The following is a 19,333-nucleotide window of genomic DNA, read 5'->3' as shown; positions in this document are numbered from 1 at the left end:
TTTCAGGACAGATATCAATGCTGAAAAATCGATAGGGCCCCTTCTGGAAACACAGCTAGGAAATATCAATGACACAAACACAGGCATCTGGTTCCATTTTATTAAAAAACAAAACCAAACAAAATTTTGCAATGAAATTTCCTGGAATTCACAATCCTTTTCAAATCTTTATACTTGCTTTTTTTTTTTTTTTTTTTTTTAACCAGCACATAACAACACGATTGCACTTTATTTACATGAAAGTCTTCTATATAATAAAAATAGCCATGTTGTACGATTGAATGTTTCCGACTACCCATAATATTTCATCCTAGCCCAGTATGAGACAAACTGCGTCTGCTCTCCAAGCCCACAAGAATAGAATAAAGTGAAAGAAAAGTCTGTGTCTCCTAATAGAAGACAAATCCCTTTAAAGACAGTTTTGTTTTGTTTTAAACTTCTGTGTATTTCAAAATATAAAGTGCTTTGGAAGGAATAAGGTAGGTGCCTGAGGTGGGGAAGAAAAGAGAAAGAGATTTATACAGGAAAAAAAAAAAAAAAAAGAAGAAAAAGAAAAGAACTACACGGCCTTAACTAGTCATTTAAATAGGCCTGTGACTTTGTACAGAAGATGATGTTTGCATAAAGTAGTTACATAACCCATTACTAAATTTTTCAGCAATTAAGAGCTAACCAAAGTCCAAATTAGAAGTTACCCATGCAAATGGCAGCAGGAATGACGTCTGATTTTGAGTCATGTGGCAATTATAGCAAAGAAGCTCAGTCTCATGGTCTGAATATGGAGATGGGGAAGCTGTGATGGGACCGTCGTGTGTGTGATCTGCAGACAGGCCAGAAAGACCTCATGGGGGAAGCTAAGTAAAAGTCTACCTGTGACATTATTGGTTTTACAATAAAAGCACACACTTCATGTTTAGGAAGAAAAAAATAAATGCATGGATGCCCTGCCTATTTCATGATGGTGAATTTATTCTTTGTAGATGTCTTTTTCAGTGGAAATAATAATGTGCTATATACAGAGGGGTTAAAATAAGTTGAGGTTTTTTTCTTTTCACATTATTGAACTAGCAATTGCTGGTCATGGTCTGCAGTCTACAAAATTGGGTGTCACATATACACTGCTCGGGAGGCTCCCCTGGAAATTAGAATTATCATCCTCCCAGCTCATGAACATTTTGAAGAACAAGACCCATTATTTTTCAGGAAATGAATGGAATGTAACTTTTCACAAGTACAAAATTACTTCAAGTTTTCTAAATATAAGGGACATCCCACTATAAAAATAACAGCCCTCCCACCCCTCCCCTCCCCCTCCATCTCTTTCTAATTATAAAATGGTACAACCATTTCAGATTACTAATGTGAAAGCAGGAAGTCAATATATTATTATGTACACGTACAAAACATGTCAGTATTTCACACCATTTACATTCATATGAAAGAAGTCTGTTTAATGATGTTCCTTTGCAGTTGGACAAGAATCGAGTTGAGATAAGTTACAAAACAATCAGGCCCTTGCCTTATAGGTCTGCACCAACATTCCAGCCAGAAGCAACTTCTTTGCAAACAGAGCCAACAATACACGTCAACATTTTGCAGAAGGGCTGCTGACAGTGACAAAATGGCCAGGGGGATTCTCCTTCAGTTTTTCTGGGTTTGTGATACTCCTTCCTCCTTTGATAAAGTCAATTCTCAACTACTGAGGAAATGGGATGATAAAAGGCAAGTAACTAGTTGTTGAGGAAATGGTGACTCTAGGTTTAACTCATTGGCTAAAAGAATAATGGCGATTATTCCAGCAGAGGGCGCCCTGCCCCCTTGCAAACACTGAGCAGTGAGTGCCATAGATGCCAACACAAACGCAGACTGGAAAGTCCGCATGTTAGCAGTCCTTCAACTGCTCTACTGCCTATTAGTACAGGCAGTAGTTTGGTATTTTCTTCAACAGAGAGGGCTATCCTGTAATTAACTAGCTCTTATACATGAAAATTCTTTGGCTATTTAAAAATCGTCACATTCTCCAAGAAAACAATATATTAAGTTCAATAAACCCCTAGATTTGTCTAAAACTTTTGAGGGAAAGGGGGACTAAACACTCAACTTGAAAGAAGCTGTGTTGCTAAGGCCATGAGACGTTTTCTTGGGTTTCTGGATTTAGTAAGGTCTATCCCCGGCCTGCCACAGCGTCACCCCACAACGCCCCGCCTCCCCGCCCCCAAAAGTTTCAGTAACCCACCTTCATTTTTATTTATGAGAACATTAGAAGAAAATTAAACTGGCCTATGGAAGAAACATGTGTTTGGATGGTGAGCCGTCTTTGGTTTATAGAACACACATGGTCCCCACATTTTCCCTGCTTCTCCACGTCCTCCACTGCAGTAAGGAGAGCCAGACCACAGACATTCTGCCAAGCAGTGACTTTGGGTCACTCAGGTTGAGTTACTTTCTCCATGGATTTCCTCCCATGCTCTATTCAGACGTACAGACCTCTTAGGAGATGGATATTCTTGCCCTATCAAACCATCAACAACTATGTATCAGGCGGCCACAGAGCGAATGGCTCTGGAGTAAGTGCAAACATCAACAGTAGCACAAGGAACCTTCCAACAGAGGTTCCTGGCAAAGCCCACTTGATGATGAAGTGCTAGGGGCATAGTTGAGAGGACGGCAAGGAGAGATGTGAATGACCTAAGAAGGTTTTGTGCAGAGCAGCCGGTTTTGCAATCCAAGGGCTCAATAATTAAGGGTCCACACATCTAGGATCTGGACTCACTCCTTTAGTTTTGGGATGATGATTTAGTGCCATAAAGAGACTCAAAGTAGAAGAGTGTGGCTACTGATCTAGGGACCTTTACAAGTTATTGTTCCTGTTCCAAAGGGCCTGGAGTTGTGAGACGGGGAGGACGGGGGGAAAGGGAAGCGGTAAGTGATTAGACACTCACACCTGCTTCTCAGAGTTAATCTAGTTTTCAGGCAACCCAACATTCTTTGCAGGCATGAGTGTTTAACTCCGAAAGAGAGAGAGAGAGAGAGAGAGAGAGAGAGAGAGAGAAACCAGGCCAGTTCTAAACCCAGGGGATGAGCATTTATTCGGGAAGAGCATCCATGTTTGTATCCTGCCAACCTGTTTTCTGTCTCCCTGCAGTGGAGTATTCATACTGTCCTTTAACCGCAATCACCAAATGCACTCTTCAGTCCTGGCCCCCCAGTATCGTGGACGAGGGACTTCTGGGACACAGAGCAGTGCACGAGGAACCCCGTGTCCCTCACCTTAGGACTATGGCTTCTTTGCATCTCTTTTCCAGTCTTAAGGAAGCAGTAGCTTCTCAGAGCACTTATGAAGAGCAAGCTCTTGTGCTACGAGGTTAAGAAGCACGAGTGGCTATCGGGTGCCGTAGAGCCCACACATTTTTCTAAGAAATCCTAACCCTGGGGCAGGTGGGGGACTAGGAAGGTCACCGATGTGGGAGGAGGAAGATAATAAATCTAGACAGCATTCTGGAGTTGTTGTCTTGCCATTATTTACTGAAGAGGTTTTTCTGGCAAGGAAACTTGAACTAAAAGGCAATAGCTATAGGTGGTCTGCGATAAAATTAGTGACAAGAGAAGTGAAAATGGGGCCAGCTCCTTTACTGAGGAAGTTAATTGCTTTTATAGTAAACTGGTTTTCCTCATCCGAAGTGTAAAAATAGACATGGCCATGCAATAAAAAGAAGAAAACCCCAACAACGGTAACAATGGCAACTCCAATAATGATGACTTTATAGATGAAGAGTCACCAGGTTTTTTGTTCTGAGAGATGGGAGAAGAACGTGTGTGGGTGTGAGGACAAAGAGAGAGACAGGCAGGCAGAGAGAACCAGAGATAGAGACAGAAAAGGGAAAGGAATCTAAGTGAGAGCAGAGAAAAAATTCTACCAGAAATGCCTCAGGGTCCCTAGTGTCACAGAGGGAGGGGTCCTCGCTCCACAGAGGATACGACTCTATATCCCAGATTTTCTGTGTTTTGATTTAATGGCATTTCTTTGTTTTCAGTCCAGGTGATACATTCAATGGTAACTCAATGCCATTTATTGTGTATGCTCTGCAAGAATTTTCATCTAAACAAAACTCATACATAAGAAAGAATCCTCCATTAGGCTATATACGAGGGTTTTCAGTTCTCAAAGCATGGCAGCCACAGGGATGGCAGGGCACTAAGTGAAATAGCCACTGCGCACCGCGGGTTTTGATATGACCAAATCAGACCCACGAAGGTCCAGACATGTTTCCACTAGCATGAGGGAGCTGCTGAAAACAAGACAAAAAAACAAGCCTCTTTGGACAGAGATTTGCCTCCACAGTTCCGATCCTTACTATGTCAGAATAGGAAGGTGCCTTTTCCACTGTTACCTTTCTACCTTGTCAAACACTCCACTCTTCCTGCCTAGATAATGCAGGTGACCTTTCAGGGGTGAACCAAACCCTAGAGACGAAATCAATAGTCAGAAAATGTATTCACGATCAGGGCTCAGTTCCTCCCTTAAGGGACCAGTCACACAGGAGGTAAACAATTCCTAGAGGGGACTCTAAATGATTCCTTTCTTAGCCACAGCCTCGGGGTGAGAGGCCAATGCTGACGTGAAGGGGAGTTGGGCTGTTGCCAGGCAGCCATATTCAAATAGAGGCTGGATGGTCACAAGCCCCAAAGACTTTTTCTCAATAAGGCCACACAAAGTCAGGTATTTGGAGTCAATATGTAACTTCAGATGTCTTCCTCTGAAATCCCCAGGGGGCACCAGGACTGGGAAAAGACCTTCTGCCAATCAGCAAGAAGGACAGCTAGGGGTTGAGGTAAAGTTGAATGACTACAGTTTGGAATTCTCTTTGGCTCCTGGGGACCACGTATCAGCCTTAAAGGTTTGCCATAGAAGTAAGGGATATCATTTTGTTTCAGCACCAAATCAACATGGTTTGTGTGACTTTTTAAAAGACAACTGGTTAGAGAAATAACAGTAAACGGAAATAGACATCAGTGGTGTGGTTAGAAAGGTCAAGCAGAAATTTCAAAAAGGGCGGCCTGGATATTTATTCATTACAAAACACACAGCTCTCTGGGCCTCTCATTAGGTGACTTGAGTGGAGTCTAGTTCTCTCACGAGGTAATCAGGTTATAACCTTTTTCCTTTGTAAGGGTCAAAGAAGTCTTGTGAGAATATTGGAGAAGCTCGAGACCTGCACTGTCCAATTGTTAGCTCGTCCAAATTGAGATGCACTGTGAGTGTAAAATGCGCAATGTCTTTAGAGGACTAGGTTGAAAAAAAAAAACACGTCTAGTATTTCATCAATACTTTTTACATGAATTACACATTGAAACAATAATATGGGGTTGAATAAATATATTATTAAATTATTTTTACCTGTTTCTTTTCACTTTTATTAATGTGGCCAGTGGAAAGCTTAAAATTACAGGTGTGACTTGCATTGTATTTCTATTGGACAGTGCTGGTCTAGATACTCACGACAGAAAAATGCACATCTGCAAATACACATCAAGTTTGCATATACTTCTAGAGGGTTCCCAAACCCTCTGACATCCTTTGTGAGCCACTGCGTCCCCAGGTCTTTGGTGGGAGGTGGTGAGGAATGCTATGGGAGAAGGGCTGTTTCCATTTCTTTTGAACCCTTTCATGCTAGTTAAACTTTCTTTTTAACTACCAAAGCCACATAGAGTCCTCCAGGAACAAACCTTTGGTGAGTGGAGAAACTTCTAGGCCCAGAGAGTTTGCAGCAGAACCTCCGTGAGGTCGGTCCACAGCCCTGAGGTGAGCCTCTTGGACCCCTCATCGTCTACACATCATCCTCAAGCATGCTGTGGCCACATGCAACCAATTCCTGATTTACCGGGTCACCGGCAGCAAGAGAGAACACTCACCAAACAGAGAACTATGCAACCCAAAAGGCATTTTCTCTCTGGATATGGAATACAATTTATATTTCTTATGCTATCGCATTATCCTTCTAATTCCACTTGACTTAAGTTAACACCAAAATTAGTTTGGGGCAAAGCTGACTGAAGGAGGAGTAAGTAGGTGATGCAGGCCTACGCTGACCAAGAAAAAGAAACACCTTGAGAGTCAGAATTCCACGTTGAGAACCAGGATTTGACGGTGTCCAGAGACTGCAAACTCTGTAACTAGTAACAGCGGTTTTAAAACAAGGCAAAACCAAACGACTCCTCGTTGGACTTAAAACTTCACTCACCGAGATATTCATTCTCATCAACGTAGGCATGCCAATCTCAAAAGCTATTATATGTCACGCGTGCAGCAACTCTGCCTCCCCAAGGTGGAAAGTCAGCTGCATATCATTGCTCTCTGCAAAACATGGACCCCCCGGGCGAAATGCTCACTGGTGGTCTCCCAGCCAGAAGGAACCTTGGGCATCATCTTGTTAAATTCCTCCCTTTACAGATGGAGACACTGCGGTCCAGCTCGCATGCTGCTCACCAAGGCCTCCTGACTCCTAGTTCAGTGCTGTTTTCACCCCTCCCAGGCTTTTATTACAGGAAGCACTGGACTCCTAGAGAGATGTGACATTTCTGAAGATGGCCATCATTTTCCTTGCCTTGCTGCCTATTTAGAAAGCATCAAATAGGAAACGGTTGAAGGTGGTGAATAAAGAGCTACCAGGGGTCCCCCCTGACATGCACTCCATGCTTCAGCAGGCAGCAAAGTTTTATGGAAGATTCAAACTCTGTTTTCGGATGAGTGTTGGTGTAAGGAGGTGGGAAAGCCTCATCAAATTACGTATAAAAGCGTCCTTTCCTGGTCAGGCCACGCGGCATCACGGCCTTACAGAGGATGAGCTGATTGGTGACTGCCCAGAGACTCTGTCTGCTACCTTAGTCCTCTACATCAGAAGACTCTAAATGCATCACAAACTTGCCCACTGAAAAAAATAGCCCATGTCTGTCATAGTTACAAAAAATAATATAAACATAAACGGTCTCAAAATGCCGGCCGGTTGTAGTACTCACTTGCTGCCTCTCTTCCTTTCCCGCTTTGTCTCTCTCAATCAGGAGAAACTTGATTTAGCCAATTCCCAGGCTGTGCTTTTTAGACCAAAGGGCTCATCAGATCACACCTCCCCTGTCACTTGGTATCTAGACGCACTCAGGGAGCAATTGGCCATGGTTCACCTGAGTCCGTCCTCGAGGTCTGGGAGGTGTACCAGAAGTGTGTTGGAATTAAGGTATCACCTAAGTGCTGTGGCAGCCTCCACTGTGGGCGACACTGGGCTCAAAGCTGACTAGACCTTTTGTGAAGCTTCCATCTCCTGCAGAAGCCACTTGAGGTAACAGAGCCTGTTCTAGCCTTGGGGAAGCCAGTACAACAGACACTCTGCCTTCAGGAAGAATTTGTGATATCTGGTCTTAAACAGGCTTGCAGTCCCAGCTACAAGCCCTGCAGCCAAGAAGAGGGGCCTTGGTGCCCTGGAGGGGACTTCTGAGTTTGGAATTTCAGCCAAAGATTGTAAGATCCAGACAAACAAAAGTGCCTCTCTAGAGCGTCCTTCTCATGTCACGTGGGCCCTTCCAGAGCCTGGCAAGTGGAAGCCAGTGTGATGTAGCTGAAACTAACGAGCAATGGCCTCGGCAGATTCAGAGGTTGGTGTTGGGGTCTCTGGCCACTGGGGTTTTCAAGATCCATTTCAAAGAATTTAGATTCTTAATGAAAGCTGGCCTTCAACCATTTCAGGGTGCTGCAGCACTTCCCGAAGCCATGCATACTTCATGCTAAGAGGTCAAAGCCATTCATCTCAGAGATGGAATACAAACTGATCATGTCAGGAACTGGGGCTTCAAAACAGAAATCTGTGTAAAATCTGGAGTGAACCAAAAGGAAAACAAAGCAATGGACCTAAAGGAGGCTACACACAGTCTTTAAAAAGAAACTGCCACAGAAATCAAACACAATTCCAAAAGAAGACAACAAGACCTGGGGAAAACGGAAATGAACCTAGGAAGCCCTAAAAGTGTCCTTTCAGTCTGATTGAGGAGCTTCTGAAGTGTATGTCTACAAGGACATGGGAAGGAAAATCCGCTTTCGACTTCCAAGTCGCCAAGGCCATGGACTGTTGTAGAGACAGAGAACCTGCATCTGATCGATGTGACTTTGGATATTGCTTTTCGGGACCATTCTCGAGCGGAGGGCATGGAGATGCCATGCTGTCCTGGAAGTGTGTGTGCCCAGTTCAAGTCTTGGGGCACTCCTCCCTTCCTTCGTCTGGGGTCCTACCATCCCTTCTAGATTCTCCATTTCAAGATTTCACCTCTTCGCAGTCTTGGTCAGTGGAAAGTTCTACGTCAGACAGTCCAACTTCCATTGCCATAATCAGCGAGATGTCAGAGTCACTGCTGATGGCTGGCTCCTGCTCACCTGGAAGGAGAAAGCAAAGTTCATGGTGAACACTGAGCTCTGTCTTTGGTTACTTCAGCACAATTGCCTTTCATTTCTTGGAAGGCCAAGAGAAGGTATTAGAAAAACTGCCTGTTTTGTTAAAAAAAAAAAAAAAAAAAAATTTAGTTAGAGCCTCATCTTACACAATAGTCCAAAGTAAATTCTAAGTGGGCCAAAAAGTTAAACGTAAACCAAAGAAACTAATAAACCTAGATGATATATCTTATACATATGTACACTTGAGCAAGAAAATATATATCTAATAATGTATCTAAGCAGGGTAAGAAATTCTACATGGATAGCAATTGAGCAATTTACAGAAGAAAAAATTGATAAAGGTACATAAAATTAAAAAATATATATTAAAGCGTTAAACATTAAAGATTAAAAAGCCTATATCTCACTGGGAATATTTGTAAAAATTTCCCAAAGGATTGCATTTTTAACATACTGAGAGCTTTTAAATCAATACAAAAAACTAACAGTCCAGCAGAAAAATTGGCATAGGTCACTGTTACACAATTCACAGAAGAGTATGATATAAATGAGTAATAAATATAAGGTGAAAATGAGCTACCATTTTTTGTTTATGAAATCTTCCCTCTAAAAAAGATAGCATGACAGCGAATGGTACAGAGGTAGGTACTTTGACAGAGTGCATGTAGGACTGTGAAATTTTCACCCAGTAATTTCATTTCCAGAATGCACAATAGAGAAATAGTCAGTAAAAATATTATCTAAGCACTATGTATAGCAGCAAAACATTGTAAATAACAAAGTACAACAATAGAGATTGTCTGAATCAGCTATTTCACTTCTAAGAAACATCTTACCGTTCTAACCACGAAAGCGGCGTTTCCAAAGAATTTGTGGTTACGTAAGAAAACGCTCACAGTATATACTGTTAAGTGAAAACAGAAGTAGTCAAAGCTTTTTATGCAGTGAGGTTGACGGAGAAAGTTAACTAGAAGCAAGGAAGCTAAATATGCCAATAAGAGTTGTCTCAAGTTTTGGGATTTATATTCATTTTCTTTTAAAATTGCATGAAAACCTCACTGCATAAAAAACTTTGAATACTTCTGTTTTCACTTAACAGTATATACTGTGAGCGTTTTCTTACGTAACCACAAATTCGTTGGAAACGTCACTTTCGTGGTTAGAACGGTAAGATGTTCTTTAGAAGTGAAATAGCTGATTCAGATAATCTCTATTGTTGTACTTTGTTATTTGCAATGTTTTGCTGCTATACAGAATGCTTAGATAATATTTTTACTGACTGTTTCTCTATTGTACATTTTTGTACATTTTACTCCCAAACATTCTGCAATGCACAAATATCATTCATTCACTCAAGACAGAATGAGTCTCCACTATGTGTTAAGGATTGTACTAGATGCTAGGGATATAGGTGAGAGGAAGACAATTCTTGTCCTCCAGGAGCTTCCTGTCCAGTAGGCAGGCTGACCATTAGCTAGTCAAGTACCACACCATGGGACAAGCACTATGCTAGAAGGTGTACCCGGTGTTACATCTGCATCTGGTGTTACAGGAGCAGGTAAGAGGGCTACGTAACCATTTGCTGGGTCAAAGAAGGCTTCCCATAGGAGGCGATGTCTAAAGTGAGTCCTACAGAGTAAATTGGATGTTATCCAGATGAATGAGAGGGAAGACTCTTTTAAGCACAGCAATAGCACATACAGATGTCTGGAGGTGACAGGGAGCCCTTAGATGGACATCAGATCACATTTAAAAATGACCGGAATGCAGAGTCAAACTAGGGAGTATGAACGGGGGAGCCTGGGGAGCTCCGCTGCATAAAAGGCAGCATTAAAACTGAAAGATCTTGTATGTTCCATTATCCTGAAAGAGAAACATGCAATTAAAAGCCCAGACAGAATGTCTAAGTACTGAAGAATGCTGATGGTTATAAAACTTTAGCTCTGATAATCACTGATGCATTTTATTTCGTGTTGAGATAGTTACGAGCTCGTCATAGAGTGATATTATGACTTCCATCTAGACTGAGTAAAAAAAGCAGCACAGATAAGGCTGACTTCGAGAGTTGCATAGAGACAGCCTATTGTATCTTCATCGACAGTTTCTCACCTTCACTCCGGGCTTTCCAGCCACCAGCCTCCGCAGATTTCATAGATGCGTTCTCACCACTGTGTTCTTTAAATTGACGTGTGAATTAAAAGAAAAAAAGGGCCACAGGGAGTGCCATCACTCTGGGCTGCTGAATTCATGATGCTATTTGGGAAATTGATTGTCCCACCCAGTTCAAGGCAAAGATGAATTCAGATCAATAAAAACAGGGATTTGCAAAAACTGGTTCAATTTTTATGAGGTGACATTTTCATCAATCACTTCATCTAATCATTTAACATCTCAAAACTTTAAAAAATGATCTGAAGACATATGAAATTACTCTTTACTATGCTTTATGTTTTTAATTGAATGTGGTCTGATTCCATAATTTTTAAAAGCAGTGTTTTATCCTTTATCCAAGGCAGATGTTTTACTTTGAGGCAAGATAATACAAATGAAAACATCACTAAAACATTTAGCAGGTTCTCTGTAGGTGGTACTAATTGGGAAGTGTAAAGTAGCTATTAACAATGTAAATGTTCACTGAATTTTACCTCCTTCCCTGCAAAGGCTAACAGTAATGCAAAAATAACATTGGTCTTTATTGAATTCTTACAACAACTTTTTTGTTGTATTATTATTATTACTGTAGGTATTATTATTACTGCTTTACAGATGGAAAAAAAATCCTCTTAGTCCATTTGACACAGTCATATAATACCTACTTGACACACATTTTTCTCTTGGTTTTCATGCATTGTGAAGACGTTGAGAGAATTTAAACAGGGAGTGATACAATCTATTTAATATTTCAAAAGATCACTCTGGCTATTATGTGAAGAATGGATTGGTAGGACAAAGGATGGAGATAATCCAGAGGAAGTTACTGCAGCAAAAGAGATGAAACATGGCGGCGGTGGTTTATTGTGGCAATAGAAATGGAGATAAAGGAACAAACTGGAAAAAAAAAGTATTTTAGAAGGATATATAGAAAAGTGATGGACTGGGCAAGAGCAGCAAGAGAGGAGACTGGCTGGTGAACACACAATGCTGTATATAGATAGAATTGTACACTTAAAACCTATGTAATTCTACTAACCAAAATCACCCCAATAAATGTAATAAAAAAAGGTATTTATTAGAAAAGGGTTTTCGACACACTGCCTAAAATTGCAGAGAGAGAAAGAGAGAGAAGAAAGTAGAGAGTAACTCCCACATTTCTTGAGCAATGCGAGTAACTTTTACTGAATTGGAGACACTGGACGCCAAACAGGTGGGGACAGATGAAGAGCTGAGTTTTGCATATGTGGATGTTATGTTTGAGGTGCCCATGAGAAGTCCAAGGTTGATGTGGAGTTGGCAGCTCGATCTAGGAGTCTGGAATTTAGAGGAGAGGCGGTGACTGAATAAATTTGGGAGGCTTCAGCATAGAGAAGGTATTTAAAACCCTGGGAGCAGATGAGGTTTTCTAGGAAGAGTCTGTAGAAAGAGCAGATAATTCTGGAACACCAAAGCCTACAGCCAAAGACTCAAACTAGTGCCCTTGACATCATTTGTTTGGCCTGCACAAAGTTTTATAAAAAAATGTGAATTCGTTACCATTATTTAAAAGTCCGGTTATTTCACATACAAATTTATATTTGAAATTTATCTTGGGAATAGAAACATCTGGCAACACATGCCTGGTTCCCAGGTGGGAAGTCTTTGGGGGGAACTGAGTAAAGGCCGCCCCACTCAGCTCCAAGCGAAGAGGCCGCAGAACACCACAGGTGGGGAATTGTTTGCTGTACTGCTTCACGTTACTTGCTTGGCCTGTGTAGGTGTTTGAGTTTAAAATCTCGAATTTAGAGGAAGGGCAGAAAAACAACAGAGGAGGGTAAGCCCCCAAAGAGCCGGGAAATGGCCAGAGAACAGTGTCATTGTTTCATTTCCTTCTTTTCTTTTAAATCTGTTCTGCTTTTTTAGCTCTTTTATAGGCACTGACTCACAATTAACAACAGTTCATGCCCAAGGAAACAAGTTACCATGGGTATTACTGAATTGGTTGGGGTGGATTTAAAGACTGATTCCAGGTCATCTAACTCTCAATCTTGAACCTCTTTACCACAGACTTAAACAGCATCTGATCAGATGCTAAGAAGAAAATGCTGTTTTAAATAGAGCCTTTGTGACCCATTTTGTTGATCCGTAATTACTGCTTTCATATATTTCTACACTTAATTCTAAGCAAATTCCATCCGTAGCCTAACTGTGGTTAACAGAAAAATTCTTAGCAGTGGGATTTGTTTTACTAATGCTATTTAATCCATAAATTACTAATATCTTTGGTTTATCTCTTTCCTAATACATCACATGTTACCTAAGGAGTGACAGGTTTCCCTTGGTGAAATGGGCATTGCATCTGTAGTTCTGCTGTGCGATTGACAGAGCAGTCTGTAACAGTGGGCCTGGTTGAAGTCCCCTCCAACCTGAGAATGTAAGACTGCGAGGTCTGTCCTGTCCGGTCTGGGGCACACCTGGCCTGCTTTTGTCACTTCTCTGGCTCGGTGGGGCACGTGCCGTTGTCAACATTCCTGTTTCAGAACCCACCACTTGGTGACTGTCTGTGGCAGTGAAATTGAATGAAAATTCCTCTCTGGCCATGAAGGGCTCAAGTTTTGTATTTTTAGGCTAATAACAACAAAATTAGTGCTTACTGAGTACATACTACATGCCAGGAACTATGCTAAGTTCTTCAGATTGTTTAACTTACTATCCACAATTAATTTACGGCAAAGGAAGGATTATTATTTCCATTTCCAGGTGATACAACTTCGGCTCAGAAAGGTTAAAAACTTCCTGAGCAGTAAGAATTGGAACCAGAATTCAAACCTAGCTCTGTCTGACTTCAGAGTCCATGAAATTGACCGTATCTACAGTTCAGAGTTGAGATTCTTAACCTGTGGATTAGTGGACTTTCAGAGGAGTCCAGGTATCTAGAATTACAAACACACCTTCATGGTTATGTGGAAATACGCAGTTTTGTGCTGAGAGGGTTGCTTTCGCCAAGTTCTCACAGAAACCAGAAAAGGCTAAGAGCCATTCACTTAAGAGCTTTTGCATCCTGGGTGAGTTGGAGAACACATTTTTGGTATGCAACAAGAGTGGCTTGGCCTTTTTCTTAATGCAAATTTTGGTTTCCATTTCATTGACTATGGGTTCTATTAACTTGATATGATACTTTTCATATGAAGTCACTGCTTTCCTACTTAATTGTTTCTTTTTGATTGTTATTCAAAGCTAAAGCAGCAAATTCTCCTTCCCAGAATAAGGTTTGACATCTACTCTACTGTGCTGTCTTATGAAAGAAGGCATAGAGCAGTAGCAGGCTGGAATAAGCCCTCCTCCGTGAGGAATGAACAAACACTGCCCTCAGCATAAGTGTTTGCTGTGTTGAGAGAAAATAACCCCCCAGGTGTCCTGATTCTCCAGCAGGTTCAGTATTTACATGCTGGGAGCTGCTCTGCATCACATAAAAGCTTATCCCCCACCATGTACTTGAAAAATAAGGTTTCAAAGTAAAAGGACATCCTTCTGTCCACTGCTACTGATGCTTGTCTTCTGGAAAATGGGACATCATTTCCAATCACCCCATATTATACAGGAACAGCCTGGCTGTCTTACAATGTTGCTCTTTTCATCTCTTCTCAGAATTGAGGTTTCTTAGAGCTGGGGCACTGCCTATGTGTTGCCTGTCATAATCTTAGTGGGAAGTGAGTTAGACTTCAAATGCAGAGTGTTTACAATAAGGAAAGGTAGATCTTTGAATTCGTTTGCTTAACAAGAATTTCTGAGGAGATAAAGTTCTGATTTGGTTTAAATTTTCCCTCTTATGAGTGGCTTCTGCTGCAAGAAGGGCAGGCCTCTGGGTCACTTTTCTCAGAGGCTGTGCGGCAATATTAATACTAATTAATAGCTACAGTGTACTGAGTCCTCACTACGTGCCAGACACGGTGCTAAGTAAGCAGTTACATACGTTATGCGTGTTATCCTCACAGCGACACTGTGAAGTAGGCGTATGATTGCCTCAGGGACGGATGCACATTTTGCAGGTGAAGTCAACTTGTCCAAGGTCAAGTGCATAGAAAAGGGAAGAAATGGGATCCCTTCCTATCCGAGCGAGTGCTGTTGACAGTTGTGTTGTTCTGGAATGGCAGACCTGTCAGATTTCTATTTGGCTGCCAAGCTGTTTTCACAGACGACACTTGGCCACCTTTGGGAACCTAGCGTTCCAGGCTTATGATATAAATTCATCCATTTAGCCAAAGGACTCCTAAAATCATTCGGATATAACTGTCACTTTTGCCTTTTTAGATTATTTCTCCATAATTATAAAAATAAACATGATGAGCTCAAATCAGGAGAATTCTTTCTCATCTTCCTGATGGGGAAGTCTAAAACATTGTGTTTATTCTGACTTGGTAAAGAATTCCCTGTAAGTCTGTATATTAAATTAGGTCACATAGTTATGAATTCACTTGGTTTTTCTCTCTTCATCATTGGTTTTCTTTCCCTGTGACACTTCATCCAGCAGGAGAAAGATTTTCTTCAATGGCCCAAACTTACAGATTTCCTTAACAATTCATTCATTGAGTAATTCCTTACTGAATGCCAAGACAAGGGACAATGCGATATTTACACTAGTTTTGCATTAATTTTTGCAGGAAAGGAGGCAAAATCTAGAGAACACTTATGCTATCAATAGCTATTTTACAGTCCCCAATTAGAAAAACTTTCAGAAAACCTTAAGCATTAGCATAGTATTTGGTATAAGGAAGGTTCTTGATAAATGTGATATGATTGGAATAAAAAAGAGTGAGAAAGAGAAAGCTGCCAGATGGATTTAGAGAGACAAGCAGAGATCATGCAGACTCATCCATTTTTGCAATTGTATAAAATTATCCATAGACTTCACTTATTTATTCATCGATTTATTTATTTACTCATGTATTCAACAGGTATTTATTGAACACCTATTAAGTAGAGAGAACTGCTGATGAGCTTTGGAGGAAATAAAGATCAATGAAACACTGGCTCTGCCTCTAAGTTGAATTTGACCTACTAAAAGAGATCAGACTTGTAGCTATACATTTAATACAAGTTGATATGTGCTAAAAAAGAGGAATAAATAAAATGCTAAGGAAACAAAGGAGTGGGGAAAATGTCACCTCCAACTGGGTAACCACGAGGATTCATGAAGTAGGTGACATGTAAACCAGCAGTGAGCTCTGATTAGTACTGGGAAGCATGGGGATGAGGAGAAATGGCATTCCTCCAGCCGTTCTCCAAGAGAACCAGCATGACTAGCCGTCATCAGAGCAGGTGTCAAGGCATGTGGATGGTCTGATTTGGCTGTAGCTTAGGGTATGGAGAACGGTGAGCTGTGTGCCAGATGTAACCCGCAGGTACTCTGCCCTCTTCCTGCCTTCCATGTTCTCCTGTTTCACAGGGAGCTAGAAAGCTGGGAACTACATTTCCCAGACTCCCCTGCTAGCTGGATTTCTCTTAGGTCCTGCCAAAGAGATTAGAAGGCAGGAGGAAGAGGGAAGCTATTGTACTTCCAGTTCAGGCAGAGCTCTGTGGGCTCCGGAAGTGTTCACAGTGGTTTCCACAGAATCTGAGGGAGAAGGCTCCTGAGTTCCTTCTTAGCAGCGTTGCTGGCGGTTTTCCCAGCAGAAGCAGGACACCTCCAGTAACAGCAGAAGAGGGGGTGGGTGCTCAGGAGCTCAGGGTGACTGACTCCCTCTTGCTCTGTAGTCTTCCAAACTTTTTCGGTGGGGGGTTCATCAACTTCATTGAAGTATAATTTACCTATAATAAATGGCATCTATTTAAAGTGTATGATATGATGAGCTTTGATGGATGTGATGGATGGATGTCCCTATGTAACCACCACTACTATCCCGATGGTATTTTGAAATGTTGAACATTTCTATTTCCCCCAAAAGTTTCCTCATGCCCTTTTCTAGTCAATCCCTCCTTCTCTCCCTGGCCCCAGGTAATACCTGACCTGTTTTTTTCTTTTATAATTCTATATCAGGGTTTTTCAACATTGGTAAAATTGATGTTTGGAGTTGGTAAACTCTCATGTGTGTGTATATGTGTACGTGTGTGGATACTCTGTGAATTGTCGGATGTTTAAGTAGCATTCTTGGTCTCTACCCACTGAATGTCAATAGGATCACCCCCTCCCCAGCTGTAACAATCAAAAAAGTCTCCAGATACTGCTACATGTCCACTGAGGAGCAAAATCTCCCCCAGTGGAGAATTATGGCTCTAGATTAAGGTGCATTTCCTGTAAGTTTATATAAATGCAGTTTTATAGCATGTACTCTTTTGTGTCTGGTTTCTTTCATTCAGTATACTCATTTTGAGATCCATCCATGAGGTTGTACATATCAATAGTTCACTCCTTTTTATTGCTGAATAGTATTCCAATAAATAGATGTACCATATTTTGTTTATCCATTCACAAGCTGATGAACATTTGAGTTATTTCCAGTGTTTGGCTGTTGGCTATTGTGAATAGAGCTGCTATGAACATTGGTGTGCAAGTATGTTTCAGAGCATACATTTTAATTTCTCTTGGATAAATACCTAGAAGTTCATTGCTGGGTCCATATGCTAGGTATATGAAACTATATATATATATATATAAAAAAAAGCCAAACTTTTTTTGTGTGTAGTGCGACAAAAAAACCACATCACATTAAATTCAATCTCAAAATAACTTCCAAGCCTGTAATGAGATTTGGTGTACACACACACATACACACACCTTCACTTCACAGTTTGTCTGGCACATGCTATGCCAGACAATACACAGCTATTATTGTATTTAATATATTTATGGAGAACCTGCTCTATTCCTTTCCCATTAAGCCTCTCAGCTTCCTTCTTTGTTTATTAACATGCTGGGGGACAAGGGGTGTCCTTTCTTTCCCTGGCCACTACCCCACTGTTTCTGTAATGTTCTATTTCTTCAGTGTTACTGGATGTTAGGTTGATGCATAAAGGGCTCATTTGTCATGTGACAGCCCCATCCCTGCTGCTTGTACAAGTGTCACCCTGTTACAAGATAGTCCAACACGAGAGCCAGAGGAAACTAGAGAACAGGACTCTGATGGAAACAGCGTCTAGTTTAAAGGTCAAGCCGCAGACCATAGGACCGTGGGCAATCTTCTAGTTTCCTACGGAAGAAGTTGGGGATGGGAGGACAGATAGGAAACACACTTTCTTACACACACATTTCAAAAAGAAAGAAGCACTGAAAGTATAATCTGCTAAAGCGTAAGTCCTCCAGGAGAGTATCAGCAAACGATAAGGTAAATAAAGAGCTCAGTGCTAAGCTGGAAACTAAGTGCTGCCATGAGCACATTTGGGTCTCTATTTCAGGCATCATTTTACATCAACCTGTTCTTTACCACAATCGATTTACGGTCTTTAATACAGTTGTCATTTCAGACCATTCTGACCATTGGCTTCCCCAGAAAGCACATGGAGAAGCCTGTTTATAAACCTTCCAGACTGCAAGTCATTTGCTTAGAAAAACCCCTCATCGCCTGTACCCCCTCCAATAAATGCTGCATGATTCAACTTGGGTGGGTTTGAGAATGGGTCACAACTTGTGTTTTGGGGAATGGGCCAGGTGGGAGGGTTGCAAGTGGTAGCACGAGTAAACCCTCAAAAACTGCCGGCCTCGCTCATAGCTAAAGAAAAGAAGCCTGATGTTTGGACCCAGAGTAGGGGTTGATATTCGCACCATCAATTACTGAATTTCACCTAGAGGGATGTGTGTACGTGCCTTCCTGGAAAACCTAATGGGTTCTACCTAAAGCATACAACAGCAAGAGCAGTGAGCCAGCCACATGTTATGAAATCATAACCAAACCCATCCCTCTGACTCCCAGAATACAATATCCAACTCTTTGTGTTTAGAACAAAACCCAGAATTTGTAATCAATATTTGGGCATGCTATGGGAATTCTGTGCCATGAGTTAAGGGTGAGAATAAAGGAGATACAAATGAGGGAAGCTGTTCAACATGGTGAGGGAACAGGAAAGGGCAAAGAGAATAAGGGGGGACGTCAAGCTGGGCCAGACATTAGCCCTCCATCCTGGCCCTGGGGGATAGAAACCACTGTTCTTCTCATCGCTCGTGCCTCCTTCTGCTTTGTTGCATAAGCAAGTGGATGAAGCTAGAAGAGCCTTAGAGTTTAGTTAATCCCTCACTCACTCGTTCAATCAAATAAGGTAATAGATATAAAGCATGTAGCCTTGTTTCTGGTTCAGAGAAACTTAATAAAACAGAGCCTACCATGGTGGTAATGACAAAGCCCTGTTCACGTTGTGCCCAGCTGGATGGGCCCATCCTACCTGCTTTGCAAGAGAGGGGCAGATAAACATCCCACAGAGTAATGACCCTACTTTTATATCTGGAGAGCACCAAAATGGAAACCATTTTTAAAAATACTGACTCTAAAGTTCGAGGGGGTGGGAGATGAGGGTAAGGGGGATCAAATATATGGTGATGGAAGGAGAACTGACTCTGGGTGGTGAACACACAATGGGATTTATAGATGATGTAATACAGAATTGTACACCTGAAATCTATGTAATTTTACTAACAATTGTCACCCCCATAAACTTAAAAAAAAAAAAAAGTTCAACAGAATCTTCCTGACAGGTGGGGACCCAGGAAAGATAGCAGTGATTCTCAAGGGAAAGTTTGTGGGGGGGAGGGGATGTGGGTTGAAAACCCATGGG

At 41.5% G+C, this 19,333-nt stretch overlaps 1 protein-coding gene across 1 annotated transcript in view; it reads right to left on the bottom strand.

Moving 5' to 3' along the window:
- Positions 1-86: 86 nt before the first annotated feature.
- The window catches only part of RNF150 (ring finger protein 150), a 180,397-nt gene continuing 161,150 nt past the window's right edge, over positions 87-19,333 (bottom strand). The window contains exon 7 of the mRNA XM_019730798.2: positions 87-8,419. Within this exon, the coding sequence (XP_019586357.2) occupies positions 8,301-8,419 (119 nt within the window). The 3' untranslated portion in view covers positions 87-8,300. The remainder of the gene's footprint in view (positions 8,420-19,333) is intronic.

Source organism: Rhinolophus sinicus, linkage group LG07, assembly GCF_036562045.2.
Source record: "Rhinolophus sinicus isolate RSC01 linkage group LG07, ASM3656204v1, whole genome shotgun sequence".
NCBI lineage: Eukaryota > Metazoa > Chordata > Mammalia > Chiroptera > Rhinolophidae > Rhinolophus > Rhinolophus sinicus.
The sequence above is the reverse complement of the archived record's forward strand: the minus strand, read 5'-3'. Positions and strand labels throughout refer to the sequence as shown.